At 42.3% G+C, this 25,558-nt stretch overlaps 1 protein-coding gene across 6 annotated transcripts in view; it reads left to right on the top strand.

Annotated features, from left to right (window-relative positions):
- Window positions 1-25,558, top strand: part of NCOA6 (nuclear receptor coactivator 6) — a 43,716-nt gene that overhangs the window by 4,976 nt on the left and 13,182 nt on the right. For 4 of the 6 annotated variants that reach the window (XR_009488772.1, XM_059862883.1, XM_059862884.1 and 1 more), the window contains exons 2-11: window positions 1,691-1,793; window positions 6,955-7,107; window positions 7,312-7,488; window positions 10,330-10,485; window positions 11,049-11,171; window positions 12,571-12,699; window positions 13,503-14,315; window positions 16,976-17,122; window positions 18,039-19,158; window positions 24,882-25,003. Coding sequence is in view for 5 of the 6 variants with exons in the window: in XM_059862883.1 (XP_059718866.1) it covers window positions 6,981-7,107; window positions 7,312-7,488; window positions 10,330-10,485; window positions 11,049-11,171; window positions 12,571-12,699; window positions 13,503-14,315; window positions 16,976-17,122; window positions 18,039-19,158; window positions 24,882-25,003 (2,914 nt within the window). In the remaining variant the exon portion in view is untranslated. Of the gene's footprint in view, window positions 1-1,690; window positions 1,794-6,954; window positions 7,108-7,213; window positions 7,489-10,329; window positions 10,486-11,048; window positions 11,172-12,570; window positions 12,700-13,502; window positions 14,316-16,975; window positions 17,123-18,038; window positions 19,159-24,881; window positions 25,004-25,558 lie in introns of all 6 variants that reach the window. The other 2 variants (XM_059862885.1, XM_059862886.1) reach the window with 2 other exon arrangements.

Below are 25,558 nucleotides of genomic sequence, written 5' to 3'. Positions count from 1 at the left end.
CTGTCAGATAACTTATTGTAGTGAAAGTTGGAGTTAATGAACCAATGTTGATTACTAATTTTCCTTAACCAAATTTGGTCTCATCCCGTGTCCACAATGGGAATGGAGACAGCAGCAGTTATTTTATTTTCTTCCCATAGCCCATGCTGACCATCCTCAGTTTCTCACTGGATCTTGCTAGGGCAGCCTGTCTTTCCCAGTCCTTCTTTGGAGCAGTTGGGTGTCATGGTGAGGGACACCCAAAAGTGAGAACTGAAGGAACAAAACCCTTTTGGTTCCTTGCACCAAGGAGTTCAGAAGATTGTTTTTCTTCCCTCCACTTCCCCACACTTTAGCCAAAATCACCCTCACCCTGCTGGGCCAAGGCACAGGCCTTCAGCAGGGGGACTGGCTGCTGCACCTTGGAGACTTCCTTAAAAACAGCTTTTCCATGGCCCACTCTTTCCTGTGAAGTGTTGGCCTGGCTTTGGAGGTAACCAGCCAGTTTGTTACAGGACTCAGCTTTAGGCTGTGGAACATCCTTTTATGAAAAGGGTGAAAAAGTAGAACTAGTGCAGTATCTGCTGTAGAATGTGAAAACTGTTTTTAGTTTTGGCTTATACAACAATACTAAAATTTCCTATTTCAAATTTTGATTTTGCTCCTCAGCTTGGTGTCTGGTCATGGTATTTTGGACGGTGCGTATGGCTGCAAACAGGTCGCTGCTTGTGGTTTATCCATCAGGCATTCGACTTGGTGCTACACTTCTTGGCTTACAATTACTTAGAAATACAAGAAGATACAAGAGGATGAAAAGTGTTAGATGACCATTAAAAGTACTGCAAAGCCTCTATGATGTGATTTAATGTAAAACCTCTTTCCTTCTCTCTGAGTTGGTGCAAAGTGCACAGGCTACAGCACAATAAGGCTTTTAAAGCAATTTTACTTTGTTGTCTAGATAGAAGACAACAAATCTCTGCTTTTTCTTTCTGAGTGTTCTTCCATTTTCTGCTTCCTCTGTTTGTTTTTGGGCAGTCCCCTTCCCCACAAGCACATAAGCAGAAAATCTCCTTGAGAAGCACCCCTGGGCTGTGCCTATAAACACCGTTGATTTGAGGGGCAGTGTTTTGTTGTCCCAAAGCTGTTTAGCTTTACTGCTGTGTTTTTATGATCCCAGGAGCTGGAGTGCAGCTTGGTGAGCCCAGGAGCAGGGCCTAGGTATGAGTTCACCTCTCCATGCTGGCCACCTGCAGCAACAATATCTGTCTGAGGTAGTCCTGTGGGCTTGGAACGTGCTTCTGGAATGAGCTGAACCTGAGCTGGTTTAGGCACCTGCTCAGGATGGGCGGAGGGACACCCTGGCTGTGCTGGTTTCTCGGTTCTGAAGATTAATTTAATCAAGATGAACTTGTCCTAAGGCTTAAATAAATACATTATTCTTGATAAAACTTACACTGTTTCGAAGAATAGAATGTTATTTCCAGCTAAAGAAAGTATTCCATTTTCTGCCTGTAATGAAAAGTTGATTTTTCAAGTTCCTCAGGCTTTGCTGTTCAAATCTGAATATAGTAATATGTGCTTTTTACATTTCTGAGGAGAGTGTTTGACTTGGTGCAAAACTGCATATTAAAAATGGAGCTATTCACCAGTATGTTCAGTATTTCTGTTATTTCACATCACTGTCTGATGAAATGTGATGGTTTTCTTTCAGGATTCCGTATTTGGGACTTTCTGTTTAACCATGTTTGCCAGTCTGGAATTACCTGAAGTCTTGTTGCACACCCCACAATACTGAAGTTGTGAAATTTGTTTTGGTAGGTAAAATAAGCATATGATGCATCTGAGTATCTGTTGTTTTTATAAATTCTCACCCTGCCTCTCCTCACTGCTGTGTTTGCAGAGCTGGCCTGGCTCCGGGGCTGACTTCCCACTCGGCCATACAGGGTTAGGGGTATTTGCCATCAGGTTTGTGGCTGCTCCTCCCAAGGAGAGCAGTTGAGGTGGTTTAGTGGTGTCATTCATCTAACACCAATGTTTGAAGTTCGAAATTACTGGAGCCCTGGCTAAATTGTTTCAGAGGAAATTTTAGTGCATGTTTATTTTTAGGTATTCTTTCATATTATAACCATGATTCTTAGCCTTATTTAATCTCCTTGTGTTATATTGTTATATACACTTGCCTAGAATTTGTTAAAAAGTTTTGTTGGGTTTTTGTTTTGTGGGTTTTTGTTTGGTTGGCTTTTTTTTCCAAAGCCATATTATTTTTATCTTTGTATCGTAGAATGGATATGGGTGTCTAGCTTTACTCATTGCTCAGGTTTAACAAGCTCTAAGATGGGCAAGTGCTACGCTGGGCAACAAAGGAAGCAGTTGTAGGAGGATAATACACTGTCACCAAATCTCCAGGAGAGATAGTGCTGTGATCAGTGTTTCAGGGGTTTATGGGTGTTATGCTTTAAACACAGCCTGTGTGACTGTGTGCCAGTGCATAGTTTAAAAGAAAGCCATCAGGACTATTCTGGCAATGCTGAACCTCCTCTGTCCCATCATGAAAATCTCTACATATTTTTCTCACTGACACCTAAAACAAAAGAATCAGAAAACATGAAAGTGTTATTTTCCAAGACATCCTTTATTCCTGATTTTTTTTTCTATATGTCACTTGAAAACCATTTTTCAGTGACAGCAAATGCAACATGAATCCTTTAGAAATAACATTGCTACTGCTATCCCAGACTTTTCCTCCTCACTCTCAATTCTGGTTTCCCCAAGGGGTTTGACTGTAACTTTGTGTCTTTCCCTTTCGTGTTGCAGCTTTAAATAATGGTCAGTGTGAAGATGAGGACCCTGCTTAGTGCCAGCTTGTGCCATCTGATAGTGAAGGGCATCAGTCCATCCTTCCTTCTGCTCTCATCCTTCCCAGTCTTTTGTGTAATTTGGAAGAGTACTTGTTGAGATTTAGAACACGGTTTAGGTACTTTTTATTTGTTTTGCAAGAGTGCAGGTTCTGATGTGACATCAGTTGTGAAAGTGTTCATTTTGAATACATTAAAAAGCTTGGAAATCAATAGACTGTGGCAGAAAACCTGGAACAGGTGGCCAGACAAAGCCTTGGTTTGCTGTGCGCTCTGTGTAGTGCAGTAGATAAGGGAAAGCAGGACAAGAGATTTCAAGTTTTGTTTAAGAGACTTATTGGCATAAGTTTGGATGAGTTGAGTGAACCTTGGGGCAGAAATACCAAGGTATCATTTGGGGATTTTTTCCTTTGTGTTGTTTTTTTCACTCCAGAGACCAGCACTTCCAGGTACTCCAGAGCCTGTCAGCTTTCCCATGTTCAGCTGCTCCCCAGTTAGTGACAACTGGCTGTTTCAGATTTTGCCCTAATCCCATCTGTTCTGGGCTCTGGAAGGGATTTTCCAAGCCTTGCCCAGCCACGTGGTGCTGGGTTTGTTGTGCAGGCTGCTGGTGGGGACAGCACAGGGCACAACAAAATGCCTTGGGGCTCCCAGTGGTGTGTGTTACCCAGCTGTCCATCACCCATGTCTCAACTGTGACATTCTTTATCCTGTGGGAATTCTTCCTCTGAAGAGCCTCTTTTGCACATGTTAGTGGGTCAGTTGTTTTATCCATAAACTGAGTGTGCCTGGGAGCTCCTGGCTCCAGCAGGCCAGGGTGTGCCCTGCACCCTCTGGGTTGAACGCTCTGATCTTTGTGGGCCGAGCTCTTCTACCCCCTGTCCCCATACAACAATGCAGGTGCATTTTGATCATTTATCTGTTATTTGGCTGTTTATCCCCACCTCTCTTACTTCAGTTTGATATTTTTAATAATTAGACTGTACTGAATAAGACCAACTTTATAATAAAGAGGCCTAGCACTGGTTTTGTTGCTGTAGCCAGTTCCAGGCCAGGTTTGAGGGTAAGTGGTTACCATGTGGTATCACTGGACTTGCTCTGACTTTCCAGAAACAATTGTATAATAGGAAATACTAATTTGGAAACTCTGAAGTTGCAGGGGCGGGAAGGAGGCCATGTGTGCGTTTAGAAGGAAGGATGATGGTCAGAGACCTTCTTGTGCTGCCAAATGAGCATGGGTGCTGGAATTCCTGAAGTGTGCTGTGGTTGTGCAGATTAGTTCAGAGCTGGTTCTTACTTGTCAGAGACCCTCCATACCCTGCTGGGAGTTCTGGTTTAAGGGATTGTTGAATGAGCAGTGTTTTACCTGTGTGTGCTTATGCTGAAGGCTTTTAGTGTTTGTGTGGAAGAGTGTTGAGGGAAGGTACCTGCTGATTATGGTCAAGTGCTTGCTCAGGCTTTATGGAAGCCAACCCTATAACCATGAGATTACAGAAGTTGTTAGGACGCTGTGCAGCTGGGATTCATTTGCTCTGATATGGATGGTGTGCTGTGCACTGCCTGAAAAGGAAAATTCTGTAAATCATCACTTTCTCATGTCATACCTGAGATAAATGATACCTGAGTATAGGAACAGACAAAAGTTCATGTGTTTTGGAGGGAAAGGGTGCATATAGCAGAGATCCTTGAGGAGCATAATGTGAAGAAAAAATGCAAAGAGAGCTGTAGCTATATGTGCTCATCTGGGAGGCAAAATTTAAACCTCGGTCTTGGTTTGTTTCCTTCCCTCACAGTACCCTTGCAGTCCTGTGGTTCTCTGAGTCAGGTGAAACAAGGCCTGTGGTCCTTTGGGATTTAAAAAACTCAATTATTACAGTGTTTACAAAGGGCAATAACTTCAACGAACCCTGTCAGATTTTAGCATATTCAGATGAGGCTGATGAAATTTGGTCTAAGTTGCAGCATTTTTATGAATTGTTTAAAAACCAGATTTAAGCAATCTGGGGATCTTCTGCTCTTTCACAGGGAAGATGGAGGCTTCAGACATCTCTATTTAAAAAAGAACTGAAATGTTTGGGTTCTTGTAGATAAATTCTTATTTTTTTGGTATTAGGGATTGTCAGGCGTACTCATGTTTCTCACTGCAGGTGCAACACCTCATTACCTCCAAGCAGCTGTACCTTTTCAACATGTAGGAGCCTGTATTTTGAACTGAAATTTCTCTCCCTAAAAAATTTACTCATGATTTCCTGACAAATAACATTCTATGTAATTTTCCTCAAAATATAATGCTTATATTTCACAGGATGCTTGCCTCCTTCCTTGCACAGAATGGCTGTGTTTGGCCATTAAAGAGGCCATTTTTGGAGTACTCTCAGCTCCTCTCTTTATGTGGAATAAAAGATGTAGGAATGCAGAAGGAGAAGGACTATTCTCCTGGTTAGTGTAAAGCCAGCTTGGGTAAAGAAGTTACCTGGCCTAGAAATTGTGTGAAAATCAGTTAAAACATTTTTTCACAGACTCCTATTAATTGTGATTCTCATTATCTGGGCACCTGACATAAAACTGAGGAGTTTGCCTTAATGGAGGTGCCAATACTCTGAGCAGTAATTTAGACACAAACCCTAGCAACAAGGGAAAGAAAAAAAAATTAATTGTCTCTGTGTTCACCTGGTAATGAATTTTTAAAATTTATTTTTCTATTGCCCATCTTTAAAATTTCTGTGGCATAGTAAGTATATGAAAGCACTATGGAAATAGATCAGTGCCTGTGAAACATTGAACTTACTTTCTGATGCAGGACTGCAGAAGAGCTTGTGAGACAAAATTCACTTGGTTTTTAATCTGAGGTTTGAGGATGAAGGCTGGTGGTACAGGATGAGAGAGAAACTCCATGTGAAATAGGGGATTTTTCCTTAGTGCTGTTGGATTGCCTGGTGTGGGATAGAGTTGTAAGGGAGAAAAAAAACCACAGTGCTTTGTAAATGTAGTCTGTGTATATGTAGAGATCTGACCAAAAGCAATGGGAATTTGTGACTTCAAGCCCCTGATTTTTCCTTTGGAATATTGTCCCTTCAGCAGCCTTGTGTGAGTGTGCAGACAGTGCAGAGCTGAATCTGGGCTTTTCTAACACTGTTAGATTTTTTATTAGGAAAGGCTGTTTTCTGGCCAGTATCTGCAGCTCACATTTCATCTCAAAGTTGTGGTTTTGTGTTGGGAACTTGAACCTCTGCCAAAACCCCAGTCTGTATCCTGTTCAAGGGTATGTTGTCCTGAGCTAAACCTTCTGGGGGGGTTGTGCCAAATACCCACAGCTTTGGAGTTATGAGCTCTTGACAGTACTGGCTGGTGAATGGATTTGATTTTGACTGTGGTGGTCAGGAACAGATCCCTTTTATAGCTGTTTCTACAGGTGGTTTGGATCTTTTAGCAGTATTTGCAAAGTGCTGAGTGTGAGAGCAGATGTCTTACCTGGGAAGGCCAGTGCCATTGCCCTCCTGATGGAGTGGGAAAATGTGTATCCTAACATAAGTGGTGTCCACTGGAAGTTGAGGGATCCTTTTATCACAGATTGTACTTCTGTAACAGCTTAGATTAATGTCTTAATGTCAAAGTTTATTGCAAAGTTTAGACATTTCATTAAGCAAGATCAGGTGTGGGATTTGACTTTCTGAATTCATTCTTATCCAAGTGTGATGTGGGGGCGTGGTGGGAGTTGTGGGTTGTGATGGGGGAGCAGATTTCAGGTTGTTATGTGCATAAGAAGCTGAAAACACCTAAATCTTTACAAGCTTTAGGAAGGTAGGCACAGTAGGCCTGAGATTTAGCTGGGTGTGAGTAAAATATTTTTCAAATGCTACATTTCTCCTGGTAAAAATATGCTGTAGCTTTCCTACTGCTTTGGACCTATTGCATCTGCAGTCTCTAAAATGAAATTTGGTGATACTTCCTATCATTCTGTAATTCAGCTGTTGCTGTGAGTTTTAGTCTCCTGACAGTCAGGCACTGCAGCCTTGGTACCAGGTGCTTGCCTGTCCCCTCTATGATACAGAAATGAGTAAAATTCATTTTCCTCTGATTTTTTATCTTCTACCTTCCTTTCTACCTGTCTGTCTTTTAGATCAACTGGAATACTTCTCAAGTCACATGCAGCACGATTCTGCCAGGAACCCCCTTCTGTTTGTCCTAGTGGAGAAACAGCTTGGGCACTGCCATGGCCACCATTTTCAGCCTCACACAGTTGGTCTCACAGAGCCCAATACTGGGTCACCAGGTAGGTTTTTCTGTCAATGACCAAATGTGCCATTGAAAGCAGCTGTTAATGTCCTTACCCAATTATCATTATATGTATCATAATAATTCTCCTTTTCCCTTCCAAGCATCACCTTGACATCTGACAGGCTCCCATTGTTGGAAACAATGGTTTTGGATGATCTACCTAACTTAAAAGATACATATGCCTCCTTGTACTCCTCAGCTATGGAAGACTTAGAGGTGGATTTTGATTCAGGACTGGAGGAAGATGAACTGAAACAGGAGGCTGCTCCTGGGGTTTCCACAATCTTTGTGGCTTTTAAAGGAAATATAAGTGACAGAGACTTTGAGCAGAAGCTGGATACCATACTGGAGAATGTGCCTGGCCTTTTACACATGGGTAATGTGCCTTCTTGTCACTTTCCAGCTGTCCTTTAAATGCTTATTTAGGTAGTCAGGGTACTTGCACAAAAAATAGATTCTATTGGATTTAGTTTATAATGATAATTTGTTGGGGTTATTCTTAGTGAATTTGCAAGTTGTTCTTCTCAGAAATGCAGACTATAGGTGTCTGCAGTTGTTTTATTGTTTAACACTGATTTATTTGTCAAGTTCTTTCATTTCTCTTCTGTTTCCACATTTCACCTGTTTTTATTCTCTTTCATGTTCCTCTATTACACATGGCTGTGTTATAAAAAAGTGAAACCAGGCTTGTTCACACAGGAGGTGTTTTACTGCCCAAACTGTCCAACTTAAACAATTACAGTTCGTCTGAGAATGGGTTCACTTTCAGTACCTATGACATTACTGCCCTTTTCTGACCTACCCTACCTGATTGATTGATTGATTTGTGTTGGGGAGTGGGTAGTGCCCTGATATACCCCTGAATGCTCATCCAGCTCTGGGAACAGCTCCATGGCAAGTCAGTGATAACAGGCTTTTTGGGCCGTCTTTTACCAGCATGTTTAGATCTGGAAAAAGACATTTGTCCCCTGTCTGAGCATGCTGCAAAAGGTCCTATGCTGATTACTGATGGCTGCTCAGTTAGGCAGCCTTGATTGTTTTTTTTCAACAGTGTCAAACACCTTTTCAGGAAAATAACACATTACTTCTCAATAACCAAACTGAATTTCTTTGTCACTTCCTTCCTTTCTTTCAGTTTTGTCTGTCTAGTCAGCTGGCATCAGTTTGTTGGGTTCTTGCTGTTGCTCAGAGAGATAAAAAAGCTGAGATAAGACAAAAATACTGTAAAGAAATACCAGTTTTGAGCTGTGTCTTACAAACAATTGGAAGGAGATGTAAACTAACAGACCATTACTGTGAAGGGATGTGTGTAATACCACAGATCAATTGTGTAGTTTTTGATATAAAATAAATTCAGTCTATAACTGCACATAGTCATCTTTGTTAGAGGCATCTGCATGCTGAGTCTGTCATAGATATTAATGCCAGGATTAATAAACATGATTCAGACCTCAGCTGAGAAAGCAAATTTTTAAAATCAATGTCCAGTTAAATTGAAAATTATCCATGTGTGAAGTTATTTAAACTGATTCAGAGCAAAATAGGATATCCTGAATTTGGAGTTAGTAAATAACGTGGGGTTATCTTGGCAGATGCAGTGCTTGAAAAATTAGAAACTTGGGTACCAATACATAGAAATACTGAAACTGATGATACAATTTTTCTATGTAAAATATTGGAACATTAATAAGGGAAAATATGGGATTGCTCAAGCCTCCACAAAAGAGGATTTTAAAACTCCTGTCATGTTTCAGCCAAAACCTGGTTTATAGGTGGAATGAGGATGAATTTAATAATTCCGTTGCTGTAGCAGCAAAAGGGGCTTGGTAAATTAGTGGTGAGCAAGAGCTTCCTAAATAGGACTGAGTGTTGGCATTCTTAACTAACATGTTTTTCAGACCTCAAAAGTTAGCAAATGTTTAGTAAATCTGAGGTTACACTGGAGGAGCTGGCTGATGAAAATTTGGGTCAGCACTTTCTGTTTTGAGAGGAACTTTTTTACAGAAAGATTGAAATTGGAAACTTATAAAACTATATTGGGAGTATTTTTAAAATTATCTTTAACTGCATTTTGTAGCAATCATTTAGGTAGGTATCACTTTGGATAATGTATCCAACATAACTGCCCAACCTTTCTGCAGTCACTGTGAAAACCACTGATCTATGTAGAAATGCTCATTTGTAGAACAGGTGTTCAGAAAACCTGCAAGTGAGTATCTTGCATGACTTTGAGGTGCTTTTTGGCAGTGGATTTGAAATGCTTACCAAGAAAACTAAATAATAAGGTAGAAATCAATGAAATATTGCTAGGAGTCTGTTGGCACTGGTCTTGTTAAAAAAAAAAAAAAGGTTTCACAAGCATTTGTAGAGCAAATATTTCAAGCGTTTCATTCCTGTAGTCGGTTTTTTCCCACATTCATCTGGTTCACAAACCAGACCTGTACCAGTTCACTGTACTGTACCACAGGGCTGGAGCCCCTCTGCTCTGAGACAGGCTGGGAGAGCTGGGAATGTTCACCTGGAGAAGAGGAGGCTCCAAGGTCTCCCTTCCAGTGCCTAAAGGGGCTCCAGGAGAGCTGGAGAGGGACTTGGGACAGGGGGTAGAGTGCCAGGACAAGGGGGAATGGCTTTAAGATGGAGTGTAGATTTTAGATGGGATATTAGTAGGAAATTGTTCCCTCTGAGGGTGGGCAGGCCCTGGCACAGGGTGCCCAAAGCAGCTGTGGCTGTCACATACCTGGAAAAGTCCAAGGCCAGGCTGGGTGGGGCTTGCAGCAGCCTGGGATAGTGGGAGGTGTCCCTGCCCATGGCAGGGGGTGGGATGAGATGGGCTTTAAGGTCCCTTCCAACCCAAACGTAATACCTATAATTGTATGAAATCTGTTTTATTAGATATTTTCTTATCTTTCCAAAGTAGTTTATCCACAGAATATTTCAGTTTTTAAGTAATACTGTCAAGTGATTCTGGTGTCTATTGCATTGGTTGTCATTTGAGTAGGTTTTTTACTGCTATTTTTTTGAAAAATCCCTAATGTGGTTTGGCTGCATTGGTTGCTGTGCACCTGTGTGGGGAAAAAATCTCCTGTACCTGGGACTAAGCACGAGCAATTTTCAAAGCCAAATAGGGTTTCATTTTTTTCAACATTTTAACCAAGTTGTTTCATCAGATGTGCTTAAAAATTGCCTTTGCACTGACTTTGATTGTTTTTCTTTTAAGAATCCAACAAGTTAAAAGTGCAGAAGATAGAGCCTTGGAACAGCGTTCGTGTCACCTTCAACATCCCCCGGGAAGCTGCTGAGCGGCTGCGAATCCTGGCTCAGAACAACAACCAGCAGCTCCGGGACCTGGGCATTCTTTCCGTTCAGATTGAAGGTATTTCACACCTCATCTGCTTCCAAAGCTCAGATTTAAGTAGACTCAAAAAGCAGTTTTGTGTATTTGGTTAGCACTGCAAAACTTGTAAGTTACTACTTTGGCTTTAGTGAAAAAGGTAGCTCAGAATTTTTTTTCTTTCAAGAATAAACATTTACTAATAATAAAAATGAAAGCTGGAAATGCTCTGGGCACCAGGAACCCTCCTGAAAATTTTTTTTTTGACTTGGAAAGGGTTGGCTGATATTCTTTCCCTGTTGTTTCTTATGAGGCTTTTTTCTAAGACAAGTTTTCAGTGGCTTTCACAGTTACCATATCCATTCTGGACAGTTGTCCAGGAGCACCCTTGGGATGGAATCAGGGGCAGGCAATGTTTGTCATGACATTTGTTCTTCTTAAAACTGAAATCCAGAGGGGTGCTGTGATGTATAAGTGTCCTTCTAAAGCACGCCCTGGAGGTGAAGCCTGTTCTTTCTTCCTTGGCATCTCTTAAATGTCCTTTTGCAAAATCTGTGTTCTGCTTTTGTGTCCCTCCTGTTCACCCAACCTGTGCCTTGCTTTAGGAGAAGGTGCCATCAACTTGGCTTTAGCCCAGAGCAGGAGCCAGGATGTGCGGATCAACGGGCCCCTGGGAGCGAGCAGTGCCATGCGCATGGACACGGCGTTCCCCATGCAGGGGGGGCAAGGTAAATCCCCCAGGCCTTCTCCCACTGCTTCAGACACTCCAGATTTACTGCTGGGCTCATGAAACTTCACTGCTTACAGCAGCTCTTGTTTGCAGAATTCTAATTGCCATTTAAATGAATGTCTGGTCTTGTTCCATGCTGTCAAACCGTGTCCTGTGTTATGTAAATGAATTGTTGGGTGCATTGTGTCCCACAAACTTTGGAGTGATTTTGGCAGGGCCCATTGGTTTGTTTTCAGGTATTGTGAGGGTGTGGTGGTTTGGGGTTTTGTTGGATTGTTGGGTAGTTCGTTTGTTTGGAGTTTTTACATACAGTCTGTTGAAGCAGATGAGTTGAGTGTAGTGAATTCACTTTGAAATATGCACAATTTTTCACAATGTTCTGCTTGGCTCCCTTTATGGAAATGTGCATAAGTCTTGATTCAGTGTACAATAAAATGACTTAGTTTAAATCCATTAGAATTATGGGAAGGAAGGGATGACATTGTCATTGTTACTATCTTCTTATTTTCTGATAAACTTTTGAGATCTGATCATAAAGAAGGGATTTTTGTGGAAAGGTGTAGTTTTTTAACTATATTTTAGAGTATTGTATACTCATAAGGAATTTTTAACTACAAAACTCAAATTTGACAAAAGACTTTTTACAAAGAAAGCTACTATCTAATTTATTAAAAGAGATGAATCATAAGGCAGAATAAAGAACTAATATTTTAGTGAATGGAATTTAAAGCAGGAGCATTTTTGGTCAGTTTATCTAAGACGCATTTGTGGCCATTGAGGAGAAAGAATGGAAAGAACATTTCAGCTTTGTAGAAATCTAATTAGCAGTAGTGAATTTTTTGTCCTTAAAGACTGAAGGGCTCTGCTCTCCACTGTCCTCATCAGCTCCTTCATTTCCTGTCTGCAGGTCAACAACAAAACAGCAATAGAACCAACAGGGCAACAGTAGCAATCATTTTAGAAAATTACAGTCCCTGGAAGTGAAACATTGAAATTTGTTTTTTCCTCTTGCAACACCTCAGTTACTTTCTAGTTTCAGATGTTGCAAAAGCCTGAGTTACATGTACAGCTTTGATACAATCTTGTCACTTGGTACTGTCAGTGGTAGGTCAGCTCATATTAATTCATGAGTCAGTAGTGTTTCCATTTATACTCTTTTTTAAAATTTGGTGTTGAAGAAAGACCTACAGCATGACCTGAACTTGTTTGTTTGTTACCAGGGGATCTGAGCTTTCAGACAGAGAGGTGTATCCTCAGGTTATTTTGGACAAACAATTCTTGAAGTCCAAAGAATTGTTTTACTGACAAATATATTTTTTTTCTTGTTAAAAGAAAAATTCTAAAATTCTTCTCTATGTAACTGCAAGACTTGATGATTTCTATTTTTGTTTTTTAAGGTTTAATAAGAATGAGCAATGCTGCAGCTGTCATGATGTCCCAGGGTGGAAATGTGCCGTCCTCTATGGTGGCAAGTGGTGCTAGTGCTGAGCTGCAGCCACGAACACCTCGGCCTTCCTCACAGCCAGGTGGTAAAATTTAGTAATAATACTGATCTGAAAAAGTTCTTCAACTTTGATTCTTCAGCACACAGGCTTGAGTGTGTACTCATGAAAGTACTCCAGAATTGTTCTGGAGCATTTTCCCTGCCTTTCTGGGAGCCACTCGTTCTGTGAAAACCTCCCTTGCCCCTTAATCTGTTAAACTTTTTCAAATAATTTGGGTGCCTAATAAGTCACCAGCTTGCTTGCTGTTTTGTTCAAATGTGTTGAGCAATGGCAATTGTATTTTCACACTTCAACTGTCATGACTGAGCTTTATGTTTAGCTTGAAGGTAAGAGAAGGATTAGTTCAATGAGGCAGGAACATTTCTGGTGCTCTTTTTTCCCTTCTTTTCAGGAAGGGTAGATAGACTGGTAAGTTAAGGATTGGGGGTCTGGTGGGTATGAATGTTTGGGGCTATTCTTCACAGGTTCCCCAGGGAAGTGGTCATGGCACCAAGCCTGACATAGTTCAGGGAGTGTCTGAATGATGCTCTTTGTCCTGTGGTTGAATTTTAGGTGATCCTGTCAGGAGCAGGGATTTGGACTCAGTGGTCCTTCCAGCTGAGATACTCTGTGATTCTGCAGTTCTTGAGTGTGTAGAAGGCTCACATCAGTCTGTAGCATAGTGAGGCCTTTGTGCTTTGTTTTAGAGGATATAAATTGATAAGACCTGGCTTCTCTGGAATATGAATTTTTTATGCAGAGTAAGAAAATGCAAGCAAGCAATTTAGCCTTTGTTGTTTTAGGATGGGTTTTTTAAAAATTATTTTTCTTTGCTATTTTATTAGATGCGATGGACCCACTCTTATCTGGGCTAAATATGCAGCAACAAAATCATCCACCTGGATCTTTAGCTCCTCAGCTCCATTCAATGCAGTCAGTTCCTGTAAACAGGCAGATGAACTCAGCCAACTTTCAGCAGCTACAGCAGCAGCAGTTGCAGAATCGGCCTCCCCAGCCACATCAGCAGCCACCGCAGGGTATTCGACCTTCATTCACTTCACCAGCACAGGTTCCAGTTCCCCCTGGCTGGAACCAGCTTCCTTCTGGAGCACTCCAGACTCCTCCAACCCAGGGAGCACTGGGTACATTGACAGTAAATCAGGGCTGGAAAAAGGCCCCGTTGCCTGGACAAATGCAGCAGCAGCTTCAAGCAAGACCATCTCTAGCAACAGTACAAACTCCTACTCATCCTCCACCTCCATATCCTTTTGGAAGCCAGCAAGCTTCTCAGGCTCACTCAAACTTTCCCCAGATGAGCAATCCTGGCCAGTTTACTGCTCCTCAAATGAAAAGCCTTCAGGGAGGGCCCTCACGGGTTCCTACCCCACTACAGCAGCCCCACCTGACCAATAAGTCTCCTGCTTCTTCTCCCTCCTCCTTCCAGCAGGGCTCTCCTGCCTCATCTCCCACTGTTAACCAGCCACAGCAGCAGCTGGGACCAAGGCCTGCCCAGAGCAGCACTCTTCCCCAGGGCTTCCAGCAGCCTGTCAGTTCTCCCAGTCGTAATCCTATGGTGCAACAGGGGAACGTACCCCCCAACTTCATGGTGATGCAGCAGCAAAACCAAGGTCCACAAGGTTTACACCCTGGTTTAGGAGGTAAGAAGCATTGAGACCTTTTATTTTAAAAGGAAAAGAAACATGAAGTCTAGAACTAATATTGCTGTTAGTTCTGAAAAATCCTTTATGAGACAGAACCAACAAATATGTGGAGTATGAGGTGGGTACTGGTGAAGGAGCATCCACATCATTCTGTCTCTGTCCTGCAGTGTCAGACAGATACCCAAAGGCTCAGGGAGGAGTTGCTGTGTGCACTGCACTTATTACTGCCAGTCGTCCTGTTGACAGCTCTTCTGTTGCCTCTAAGCAAGCTTAGGATGTGCAGAGATGGTGTGGGGATTTTGTTTAGGTTTGGGGTTGTTCTTTTTGGGGGGAAAGGGGAGGATTTTTTTGCAAGAGTGTAATGAAAACAGTTTTTTTCTCTCTTCACCTTCCTCTGTCACCATTTCCATTTACTATTACAGAACTGAAGCATTGTTTTGCATCTTCCTTTCTAAGCTGTGGATGTTTCTTCTTCACCCTGTCTTTGTCACCAGTTTCTTCCTTTATGAAGAGGAAAAAGCTATTCTTGCCATGCTGTTGTACTCCCTATCCTAAAATTAAGATGTTAAGGGATGCTTTAATTTCTCATTTGCCTGTGTTGTCTTTAGTTTTCTCTTTGGACCAATGCACTCACTTCTTTTCCTTACTACTCCTAGAGTTCTTCTCTAACAATGAAGGCATTTCTTTTGTCAGTCCCAGGATCTCTTTTGTGTCCTTGGTTGTTTTTTCCCTTGAGCCCTTTGTATTTCCATGCAGATTTTCCATGCTTCTCTTTGCTCATTTGTTCATCTTCCTCTTGGATGGCTGTTCTCATGTCCCATACATCAGTTCTTGCTTAAGCCTTTGAAATAACTTCTTTGTGTGCTTATGGCCCATATTCTTTGTCCATCTACGCACATAAATACATTCTAGTGTCTCGCATTCTCATGTTTTACATCCAAAATGTGTCCAAACACTGAAAGGAATTCCTGTTTCTTGGTCTACTGATCTGGACAAGCTTCTTGTTTTCCGTGTTTGTACCACGGGTCTTGTTTGAATTCAAATGAATTTTCCATGTTTCACGGTTTTCTTGGGATCTGCCAGTGCCCTACACTTGGTGTATCTTATTTTATCTCCCTGTGGAGGCAGCTATTCATTATTTATTATAGTCACATTTCCCTACAGTCTTGCCTCACCAGCCATATGTCCCCATCTTAGCCATGACCTTTAGGCAGTATAATCTCCATGTTCTGCTTCCTAACTAAACCTACTACAAACAAACCTCAGATTTTTTGAGTTAAAAGTCGCACCAGAAATAAACTATCAAAATATGTTATTTGGTCTTATTTTAGACCTTATTGCTAAATCAGCAGTCCTGCTGTGAGCTGTATCCTCAGGTGATTTTAAAAGACAGAATTCCTTGGTTTCAGCAAAGCTGTGTTGCTCCCACTGCTGAGATTTTTGCCTGACTTCTGTGCATGCTCATTCTTTGTTCCAATTGATATGTTAATTTGTCATTATAGATCTTTCCATTTTTAAGCCACCTTACATTTAAAGGTTTGGTGTAAATGAATGCACTCAAACACTTGCATTTCACACAGCCAATTTAGCAGATTGGAATTTATATCGGATTTGGAATAGGCCAAGCTAACACTTTATTTTTTTCCCACTTCAAGCATTCCTACGTGAAAAACATCCCTAAAAGTTTAGCAGAACCAAAGCTGGAGACCAGTGATGTGGTGCTTCAATAAGTCTGTTTCTGTATTTGCAGATATATTTGGTGTTTGGCCTATAGACTTGATTACCTTGAAATATTAATTACAACCTAAGACCAGGTAATTAGCACAAGCAGTAAAATTAGGTGTGCAAGAAAGCTGTAACTGCAGAAGGAACTGAAGTCACATTCAGGCACTGGGTCAGGAAAATAAAGGGGGCAGTGGGCAGGGTTGCTTCAAATCTGAGGCATTGTGCAGACAGTGGGTTCTCTTAAATCCATCCACACTGCTGCTCACAGTGGCAGGTAGAGGGGAGGTTTTTCTCTGTGTCCCAGGGCAGCAGTGATGTTGGGATGTGCCAGAGTGTGGGTGTTGTGCCACATGAGGGCCTCAAAGAATTCCTTGCTCTTGCAGCAGGGATAGCAGAGTTACTTGAATGAGCAGCAGGTCTGGATGTACTGAACTGTGAGGTTCCTCAGCCCACTCTGGGGTGAAAAGACCCTTTGAGTGTGTGCACATAGCAGCACTGATAAGGAGTGCGTGCCTGGTGTGTCAGAGTTGGTGAGAGGAGCACATCACTAACAAGAACACCAGTTATTTCTGTTTATGTACATTGAATAAGTTAAGGGTGTGCTAAGAGATGCAATAGAGCAGAAAGCAACAAACCACACTACTTTAATTTCTAGTTTCTATAAGGTCAAATATGGACTTTTCACCTTCTCTGGATAGTAGGTTTTGTACTTTAATTATAGTTTGAAATTAGTCATAGTAATTTGTTAGAATTGTTGCACAGGTAAGACCTATAAAGGTCTTCAGTGGATTTTGTATATTGGCTAAAAACAATTTCTGCCTAAACCTGTCATATGACAGCACAGACTCAAAGGTATTCTCCAATTATAGATTTTGTCTACTTTTTCCCTTCCCATTTTCCATACTAACTAACCAGGAAATTCTCATGTTCAGGACTGCCCAAGCGGCTGCCCCCGGGGTTCCCTGCAGGCCAGGCTAACCAGAGCTTCCTGCAGGGCCAGGTGCCCTCCACAGCTCCAGCAACGCCAGGGAACAGCGGAGCACCGCAGCTGCCAGCCGGCCAGAGCGTGCAGCACACAGGTCTGACTGCAGGGGGGCCTTCCTGCAGGGGGGCCTTTGCCGTTTTCCATTTGAACACATGATGCCTTTTCCTGTGTCCCACGGGTGCCAAACCATGAAACTCCAGCCGTTAACTGGGAGCTGCTGGCTGGAGTGCAGCAGCAGTCTGGGTGTAGTGCTGGATAGGGAAAAGAAAAGCATAAGGCTGCTCATGTTTCTCAAAGTCTAACTATTATTGATATGGACTGTGAGTCTGGGCTTCAGAAGCAGCTGTTGAGAAATTGAATGGAAGGTAGCACTGAAATTTGGAGGCAAGGGGTAATAAAGATGACAACACAAAAGGAACTTATTGTCCAGAAAAAAAAAAGTGTAATTATCATAGAAGCAGAATAGCAATATAATCTCATTCTTCTTTGAAAAGATTATTTATTACTTCCTTCAAAAATTTCTGATGTCTTCTTAAAGTGTGAAAATTAAATCTTTAATTCACACACGTCTCCCTCCATTTCACAACTCAATTATTAGTCTTTTGGCTGGATTATGGATACTCTGATGATGTCATTTCATCAGTACTCTGTGTGCATTTATTCTTTAACCCATTATAAAGTATCCTCAGGGTTTGAAGCTCATTTTGGTTATGAATTACTCTGCGGAGTTAGGTGACATTATGGAGGATTTTCAAACTTAGGTGCAGATAACAACTGAAATTAAGTTTCTCTTCTGTCTTCTACAGTGGGATACAGGGGATGTACCAGTCCAAGTGTTTGAGATGTATGATGTTCTGTTTTGACAACTAACATGTATCTATAGCATCAATATGCCAGTTTATTGGAAAAGGGAGAAAAGCAATGTTGGAGTATTTGACATTTAAAGGTGTGAAAACTCTTGCACCACTCCAATTAGTTTCTTACTGGTATTTTCTTTTTATTTTCTTAAGGCGGCCAAGGGTCTGGACCTCCTCAAACTCAGATGCAAGCAGCACATGGCCCACCAAATATGATGCAGACCAATCTAATGGGACTTCATGGAAATATGAACAACCAGCAGGCTGGTGCTAGTGGGGTGCCACAAGTTAACATGGGCAATATGCAGGGACAGCCTCAGCAAGGACCACAGTCCCAGCTTATGGGGATGCATCAGCAAATCGTGTCCTCTCAAGGACAGATGGTGAACATTCAGGCTCAGGGATCACTGAACCCTCAAAACCAGATGATACTTTCTCGAACTCAGCTCATGCCGCAAGGCCAAATGATGGTGACACCCCAAAACCAAAATCTTGGTCCCTCTCCCCAGAGGATGACCCCACCCAAACAGATGATTTCCCAGCAGGGACAGCAGATGATGTCCACACACAATCAGATGATGGGACCTCAGGGCCAGGTCTTGCTACAGCAAAACTCAATGATGGAGCAGATGATGACCACTCAGATGCAAGGAAATAAACAGCCTTTTAGTACTCAAAACCAGTCCAACGTTATGACGGGGCCAGCTCAACTGATGAGAGGACCAACCCCAAACATGCAAGGAAACATGGTGCAGTTCACTGGGCAGATGATGGCTCAGCAGGGTCCTGTGAATGGGAATCCTTCTCAGGTGATGGGAATTCAAGGGCAAGTTTTAAGACCCACTGGACCTGGTCCTCACATCTCTCAGCAACTTGGGGATGCTGCGACCACCACAAACAACGATGGGAACTTGACACAGATGTTACCTGAGGTTCCTGTGCAGCAGCCAAACATGGTGCCTTCTCATATGCAAGGAATGCAAGGAAACAGCAATGCTTCAGGGAGTCATTTCTCTGGCCATGGGCTGCCTTTCAACACGGGATTTAGTGGAACTCCCAATGGGAATCAGGTTTCCTGTGGGCAGAACCCTGTGTTTCCTGTCAATAAAGATGTGACGCTCACGAGTCCGCTCTTGGTTAACCTACTCCAGAGTGATATCTCAGCAGGGCACTTTGGTGTGAACAACAAACAGAATAACCAGAATGCCAACAAGCCAAAGAAGAAGAAGCCTCCGAGGAAGAAGAAAAATAATCAACAGCTAGAGCAAACAACGTAGGTTTAACATTACAGTGTTTTTTATAAGGGGCATGAAGAAACTCCCACAGGCATCTTGTCAATATTTTATCAGCAAGTAATGGGTGAGAAAGGACTTGTATTTTATTCATGTTGTAGCAGTTTCTCTCAAGAGTTGGTCATTGGAATGTTTGTTCAAGATTAAAAATAATATGCAAATATCCAAACTCAGTTATAAACCCAATTCTACCAGCATTGTTCCTTACCTTTACTGGGTGAAGGAAGTTTAGCATGTGGCCTGTGGTGCCACAGTCCTTGGAAGAGGAGGCTGCCTTTTTTAAGCAGTCTTGACAGCCATGATCAAAGGGTGGGAAGTATGTTCAGAAGAACTAGAAGCCTTTATAAAACATGTGCAGGACAGATTGTGGGGGGTTATTTTCTGAATCATGTGCATATCCTGACACATGTCTGCCTGGACTTGAGCTGGACTTCTCTCTTATTGAAGCAGCAGCTAGAATTTAGAGGGAAGAATGTGGTCCTTTCTGGGTGTGAGATTACAAATCCAAGCAGTGCTGATCTTCCTGGCCTAGCAGAGATTAGGAAGGAAAAAAAAAAACCCTACAGCTCTTGAGAGGGAGGAGGCCAGTGGAAAAAATTGAAAGATCATGAATGAATGTGTCTTTTTAGTGAAAATACAAGATTGCAGAATCTCTTCCTTCTTTGGCCAGTGTGTTCTTTCTTGGCCAGCTGTCCTGTAAGCATTTCCCATTGGCAGTTCACTGTCACCCAGCAAAGGGTGGTAGCTGTTGCTGCTGTGCCATTATTCAGCTCAAATGGTGAAGGCAGCTATGCTTTAATTACCCTGATGCTGCAGATGAGCCCATGGGGCATTAACAAGAATCCACCTGATGGTACTTGGGGGAATTGTTTTCAGCCAGGGAAAAATAAAAAAAAAAATTGCATAGAAAATTATAACACAGAAATATTTAAAGATCAAAGTTAAATTCTTACAACCAAACAAAAAGATTGCAATAGCACATGAAGATTCTGGTGTGGCTCTGGTTCCACCAGTCTGGCCCCTTTGAATAATCATGTTTTTAACCTGAAGTTTATGCTGCCTTTCCTAGGGACACGTGTTCAGTTCAGTGCAAAGAGAAGCTGGCATCAAGTACTAAGCAAAATGTTCAGTATTTTAACTTTTCCCTTGGTTATTCAGTGTGTAGCCCCAGCCTGCATTTTCTGCAGTGTCAAGATTCTTTTGTGAAGGTGGAATTAATAATCTCATGGACATTTTAATTGTGGACTGAAAAACTCACATAATCTACAGCAAGTGATCTTTTGTGACAATGATTAGTTGGCTTAACTAGTATAAAAATAAAATGCAGAAATGCTGTAAGGTAAAGCAAAGCATGCTAATTTAATATGCCTTGGAACAAAGCTTTTCAAGCCTCTCCTGTATAGTTGTGTACAGTCATGGTATGGCTTGTCAGGTCCTCTCTGCTGCTGAGTCATCTCAGATTACAGCTGGAGGAGAACACAATCTGGGGCCAGATGTGGAAACCTGGGTAAAGTAACTTGGCCAGCACCAAGTCTGTGGCCAGTCTGCAGCTTCTGGAGTGACTTAGAAACCTAACACAGACACCACTTCCTGCAGTCCAGAGAGATTCCAATAAAACACTGGTAACCACTGCTGTAGCAAGTGCCTTGCTGTGGAAGTGACAGAGCCTTCAGAGGGAGCAGAGGAGTTGGCACCACCTCCTGAAAAAAATCCAACAATTAAAGTAAAATCTTGTTATGATTTTGTTTTCATTGGTCTTACTGATGAGCACCCAGCCTCAGTGTGGCCTGGGAATATCAATAAAAGTGTCTATAAAGCTCTTCCTCTGAGCTTGCAAAGCCTCACAAGACTATTTGCTTATTAAAAAGTTTTCACAGTAGAAGTCTCAATTACAGCTTTTCTAATGAGCTATGACAGCTCAATTCCAGCTCCTAAATAAGGTTTTGAATCAAATTTCAGTGTAATTAACAAAGGAACCAGAATGTTGTTCTGATATGGATGAGCATTTTGGTTCTATGTGGACTAAATCAATACTTGATCCTTGCAGAAGCACTAAGAAGGGAGCTGTTCTTTCAAAAGTTCCTGAGTTTATTCTCCAGCAAAAAGAGGGAGAGTGCAGTGAAAGCTGGCTGTAACACCTTCCTGCCTCCCTCACTCTCAGATTCCCTCCCATTGTTGGGCAAGCTCAGCATTTTCCTGCCTTGGAATTGGCAGGAATGAAATCCAATTTGGATCACTTTCTCTTGCATCAGAAGCAAATAGGATGCTTTTCATCTCAGCTTCCTCTCTGTCATTCTTCCTCAGAAATTTTAGAATTCAGAGCAGCAAACCTTGTCTGGAAATGCAGCTAATTTGATAAAGACACTAAAAAGAAATATTTTTGAGTAATAATAACATAGTAACAAAAGTACAATTAGGAATACAGATTGCAGTCACGTTGTAATGTAAATAGGATAAGTGAGCTATGAAAGAGTTTATTCAGCTGAGTCTAAAGTAGTTTCAAGGGTTTGCTTAATTGAGCAACTTCGCATTGGAATGAAACCCAGGACATTTTGGTTGTTTAAAAGTGTTTGCATCTGTGTGCTGAACCAGGAGACTGTGGTAATGGGATGTAAACTGAGGAACAAGGTGCTACTTGCAGTGGTCATGTGGGTAAAACAGGCTGGTTAATTCAATTAAATCCATGCACAAACAAGCAGTTGTTTCATGTTCCCCCGTGCACAGACCATGAGCATCCTGTGCACTGGTGGAACAGAAATAATCCGCTGTAGGAGGTCACTGCCAGTGCTGCCATTCAGGTTGCAGTGTCCAGTGCAGGTGGTGACAGCACTGCAGGACAAAAAGGCTTTTCCCAGCCAGACTCCGAGGGTTTCACGGCAGCTTTGGGGTGCCAGGCCCTCTCAGAGCTGGGAAATGCCCTCGGGCAGCAGGGGAGGAGCCTCTACCCCCAGAGCTGCTGCTCCTCGGCTGGGCTGGGGCTGCCGCACCTATCATTTTAGCTTTGCTCTCCTTGTGACCCAGCTGCCACCTTCTTTGGTGTGGTTGGTTTGGGTTTTCCTGGAGTTCTCTCTCTGCTCTGATGAGGGATTTTGTCTGAAGGTTATACTTCAGAGTACAGCTGGTAGAGCAGAGGTACTGCTGATGACCATCCAGACTGTACCAGGTGTGCAGTTACTCTCATATATTTTTCACGTCTAGAGCAATAGAAAAGAAGTATAAATATGGAATATTTTGTCCCTCACACAAACATCTTGCTATTCATATTCTGGTTATTTTTCACGAGTGGTTGTTGCTAAACATGCCCAGTGAATTTCAGCCTCATTTGAGATTCAGTTGATGTTTAAATTTTCCAGCAATGACAGAAGCAGACTTTCTTACCATAGCTGCTCTTTGCTGGCAAACCAAGCTTGGGTCTGTTCTGCCAGATTTGCACAGATCCATCTGGCAGGAGGTGTTTGCTAAGGATCCACTGTGCACCAGTTTTGTTTTCTGGCTTAAACCTTTCTGTGCTGTGGTACTGTGTATCAGCTTTGAGCTGAATTTTAATTAAATTATAATAATAATTAAATAATTAAATTAAAATGTAGCATTTTTAATTTCCCACCATTGTAAATAAGTAGCAAAATTGACAAATCTGAGATTGCATTGACAATTTTAGCTATTATTTCAGTTCACGTGGCTGGCACCTGCACCAAAGGCTGCAGCTCTTCTGGGTGATTTTGCTGCCAGAATTTTTGTTCACTTGTGGCTGTTAATATAATGCTCTGGGCATATCTCTGCATTTTGCCAGTTTTCATCAAATTTATTGGTGGAGGATGTAGTCCTACACCCCCTCTCTCACAAAAAATGGTGGTGTGCTGGATAAGACACAGCATTGCACTCCAGGTGCTTTCCTTGGCAGTACCTGCCCTCAGCAGCAGAGGCTGGAACAGTTCTGTTTGCCCTATTTTCACCTTTCTTCTCTCCTGGTGTGTGTTCTCTCCAGTTTTGACCCACAAAAATTCAGGGATTTCCAGTCACATGCTGCTTTTTGAGTATTGATTAGGTAGCTGATAGAACATCAGGACAGGCCAGAGTGTCTCCATGGGTGTCTACAGCTTAGCATCAGCTACACAGAAGCCAGAAACTGTTATTCTCAAGTAAATTGGAGTAGGATTTATCTCCCCCCCATTATGTATTTCAAATTCATATTTTGCTGAAAGTGTTACTTTTGTCAATGGCATTTCTCCATGATTCTGCCTCTCTTTATTGGCAGTGTCCTTTTTTGGATGTCTTTAATTTTAGAGCTTTTCCTACATAGAACTTCCTGTAACCTTCACATATTCATGAAGGTGATAAGCATTTAAGTTCTTCTGCTCTCATCCCTCTTTATTTTACATCCTCTGGCCAAATATATTGTTCACTATAGAAACTTGGGGTTTTTCTAAGTCTGCAAAAGCTGTCTTGGTTTAGTCCAAGTACTGGGCATTGAGTCTGGACAATTTTAAATTGTCTCAGAGAGTCTCCTGGAGCATCACATTCCTCAGGAGCAGGACTTGGGGGTGCTGATGGATGAGGAACTGAATGTGAGCCAGCAATGTGCACTCACAGCCCAGAACCCCACTGAGTCCTGGGCTGATCGCCAGGGGGGGCAGCAGGGCTGGGGGGATTCTGCCCCACTCAGGAGAGATCCACCTGCAGAGCTGCCCCAGCCCTGGGGCACAAGGAGGACATTCCTTGTGGAGAGAGTCCAGAGGAGATTGCAGAGATGCTCCAAGGGCTAGAGTCTCTCATCTCTGGGACAGGCTGGAAGAACTGGGGGTGTTCACCTGGAGAAGAGGAGGCTCCAGGGAGACCTTGGAGCCCCTTCCAGTGCCTAAAGGGGCTCCAGGAGATCTGGAGAGGGACTGGGGACAAGGGATGGAGGGACAGGGCACAGGGAATGGCTTCCCACTGCCAGAGGGCAGGGATGGATGGGATATTGGGAGGGAATTGTTCCTGGGAGGGTGGGCAGGCCCTCGCACAGGGTGCCCAGAGAAGCTGTGGCTGCTCCATCCCTGGCAGTGTCCAAGGCCAGGTTGGAGAGGGCTTGGAGCAGTTTGGGATAGTTTAAGGGGATGGAATTAGATGGGCTTTAAGGTCCCTTCCAACCCAGACTAGCATGTGATCTCTCACAGTGCTCCAGTACCACACAGATCTGTGCTCTGGAGGGTGACTGCAGTGCCTGACATGTCAGTGCACTTGTGCTGTGATGTTATCAAAGGTCTTGGATATCCTGAGTGAGTCTCTTCTGGGTGTAATACTGGAAGAAAAGGTGCTACCATAAAAATAGATTAAAAATGCGTCTATCCATGGCACTTGCTTATCCATACAGATGTCATAGGAAAGCCTGTTTAGTTTAGTTAAAATATATGTAGCTCTATTGTTTGAAATCTCCACTGGCATTCTGTTAGTTCTAAAGCTCAGATTCACAGCAGAATTCAATGTTTAAGATCAACAGAACACCAGGCAACTTGTTTTCTTTTCAGTAGTACCTAAGGCAGTGACTATGCACAGACCTGGTGTGTGTGTTCCAGTCATGCAAGTTACACCAGAGGCGTTTCAGTGGGTTGTTCCAGGTCTGTGGGGTGTACTGGGAATTAATTACTTGAGTACTTAGTTATAGAAGCAGAAATCAAACACTGATGTGGGGGCTGGCTCTTAATTGCAATTATTTTTCTTTCAGTTCTTCAGAATCACGTCCAGCTGGCCTGGAGGAGAGTGATCAGTCATCGATGTCTGGAGACCAAGGAATGAGTTTAGAGAAGTCAGTCCCTAAACTCTCCGATTTTGCAAGTAGGCCACCAGGTAGTAGGATTTTTCTGTGATTATCTGAATATTGCAACAGTTCTATTTTGTTTATGCTATCACACATTCAATTTCAAACTTTTTTTTTCTCCTAGTAAGTAATTGGTACCACTGTTTAAGTGTTTTCTTTGGGTTAGCTCAAATTGAAGAGGTGGCCCCATTCTCATTTATCATCCTGCAGGTGTCATACTGAGTACTGCAGCATTATTCAGCAGTAACATAACTAATAAAAAAATGTTGTATTTCTAGCTGTAGCACAGACTGATGTCTTAAAAGTTTAGCATTGACAAATAACTGATTTTTGAGAAGAAACAGTTTTTGTAATTGGAATGATCCTTTGCATGTAGAGAGGATTAAACCTTAAGTCCACAATAGGATTTATATTATAAACCACACAAGGAATTCTTAGCGTGTTTTTGGCCAAGTAACACATGGCAGATTCTACTTTATACTCCAGACAATGTCAGATTTGTGGCAGGTGTGCTGGTGCATGACTCTTGGAGGTTGTCAAATTCTGAAGTTAGTTTTAAGGAGTAATAACTAGTGAAAGCCCAG

The sequence above is a fragment of the Haemorhous mexicanus genome, chromosome 18 (assembly GCF_027477595.1).
Source record: "Haemorhous mexicanus isolate bHaeMex1 chromosome 18, bHaeMex1.pri, whole genome shotgun sequence".
Classification (NCBI taxonomy): Eukaryota; Metazoa; Chordata; class Aves; order Passeriformes; family Fringillidae; genus Haemorhous; species Haemorhous mexicanus.
This window is presented reverse-complemented; position numbering and strand designations above follow the sequence as displayed.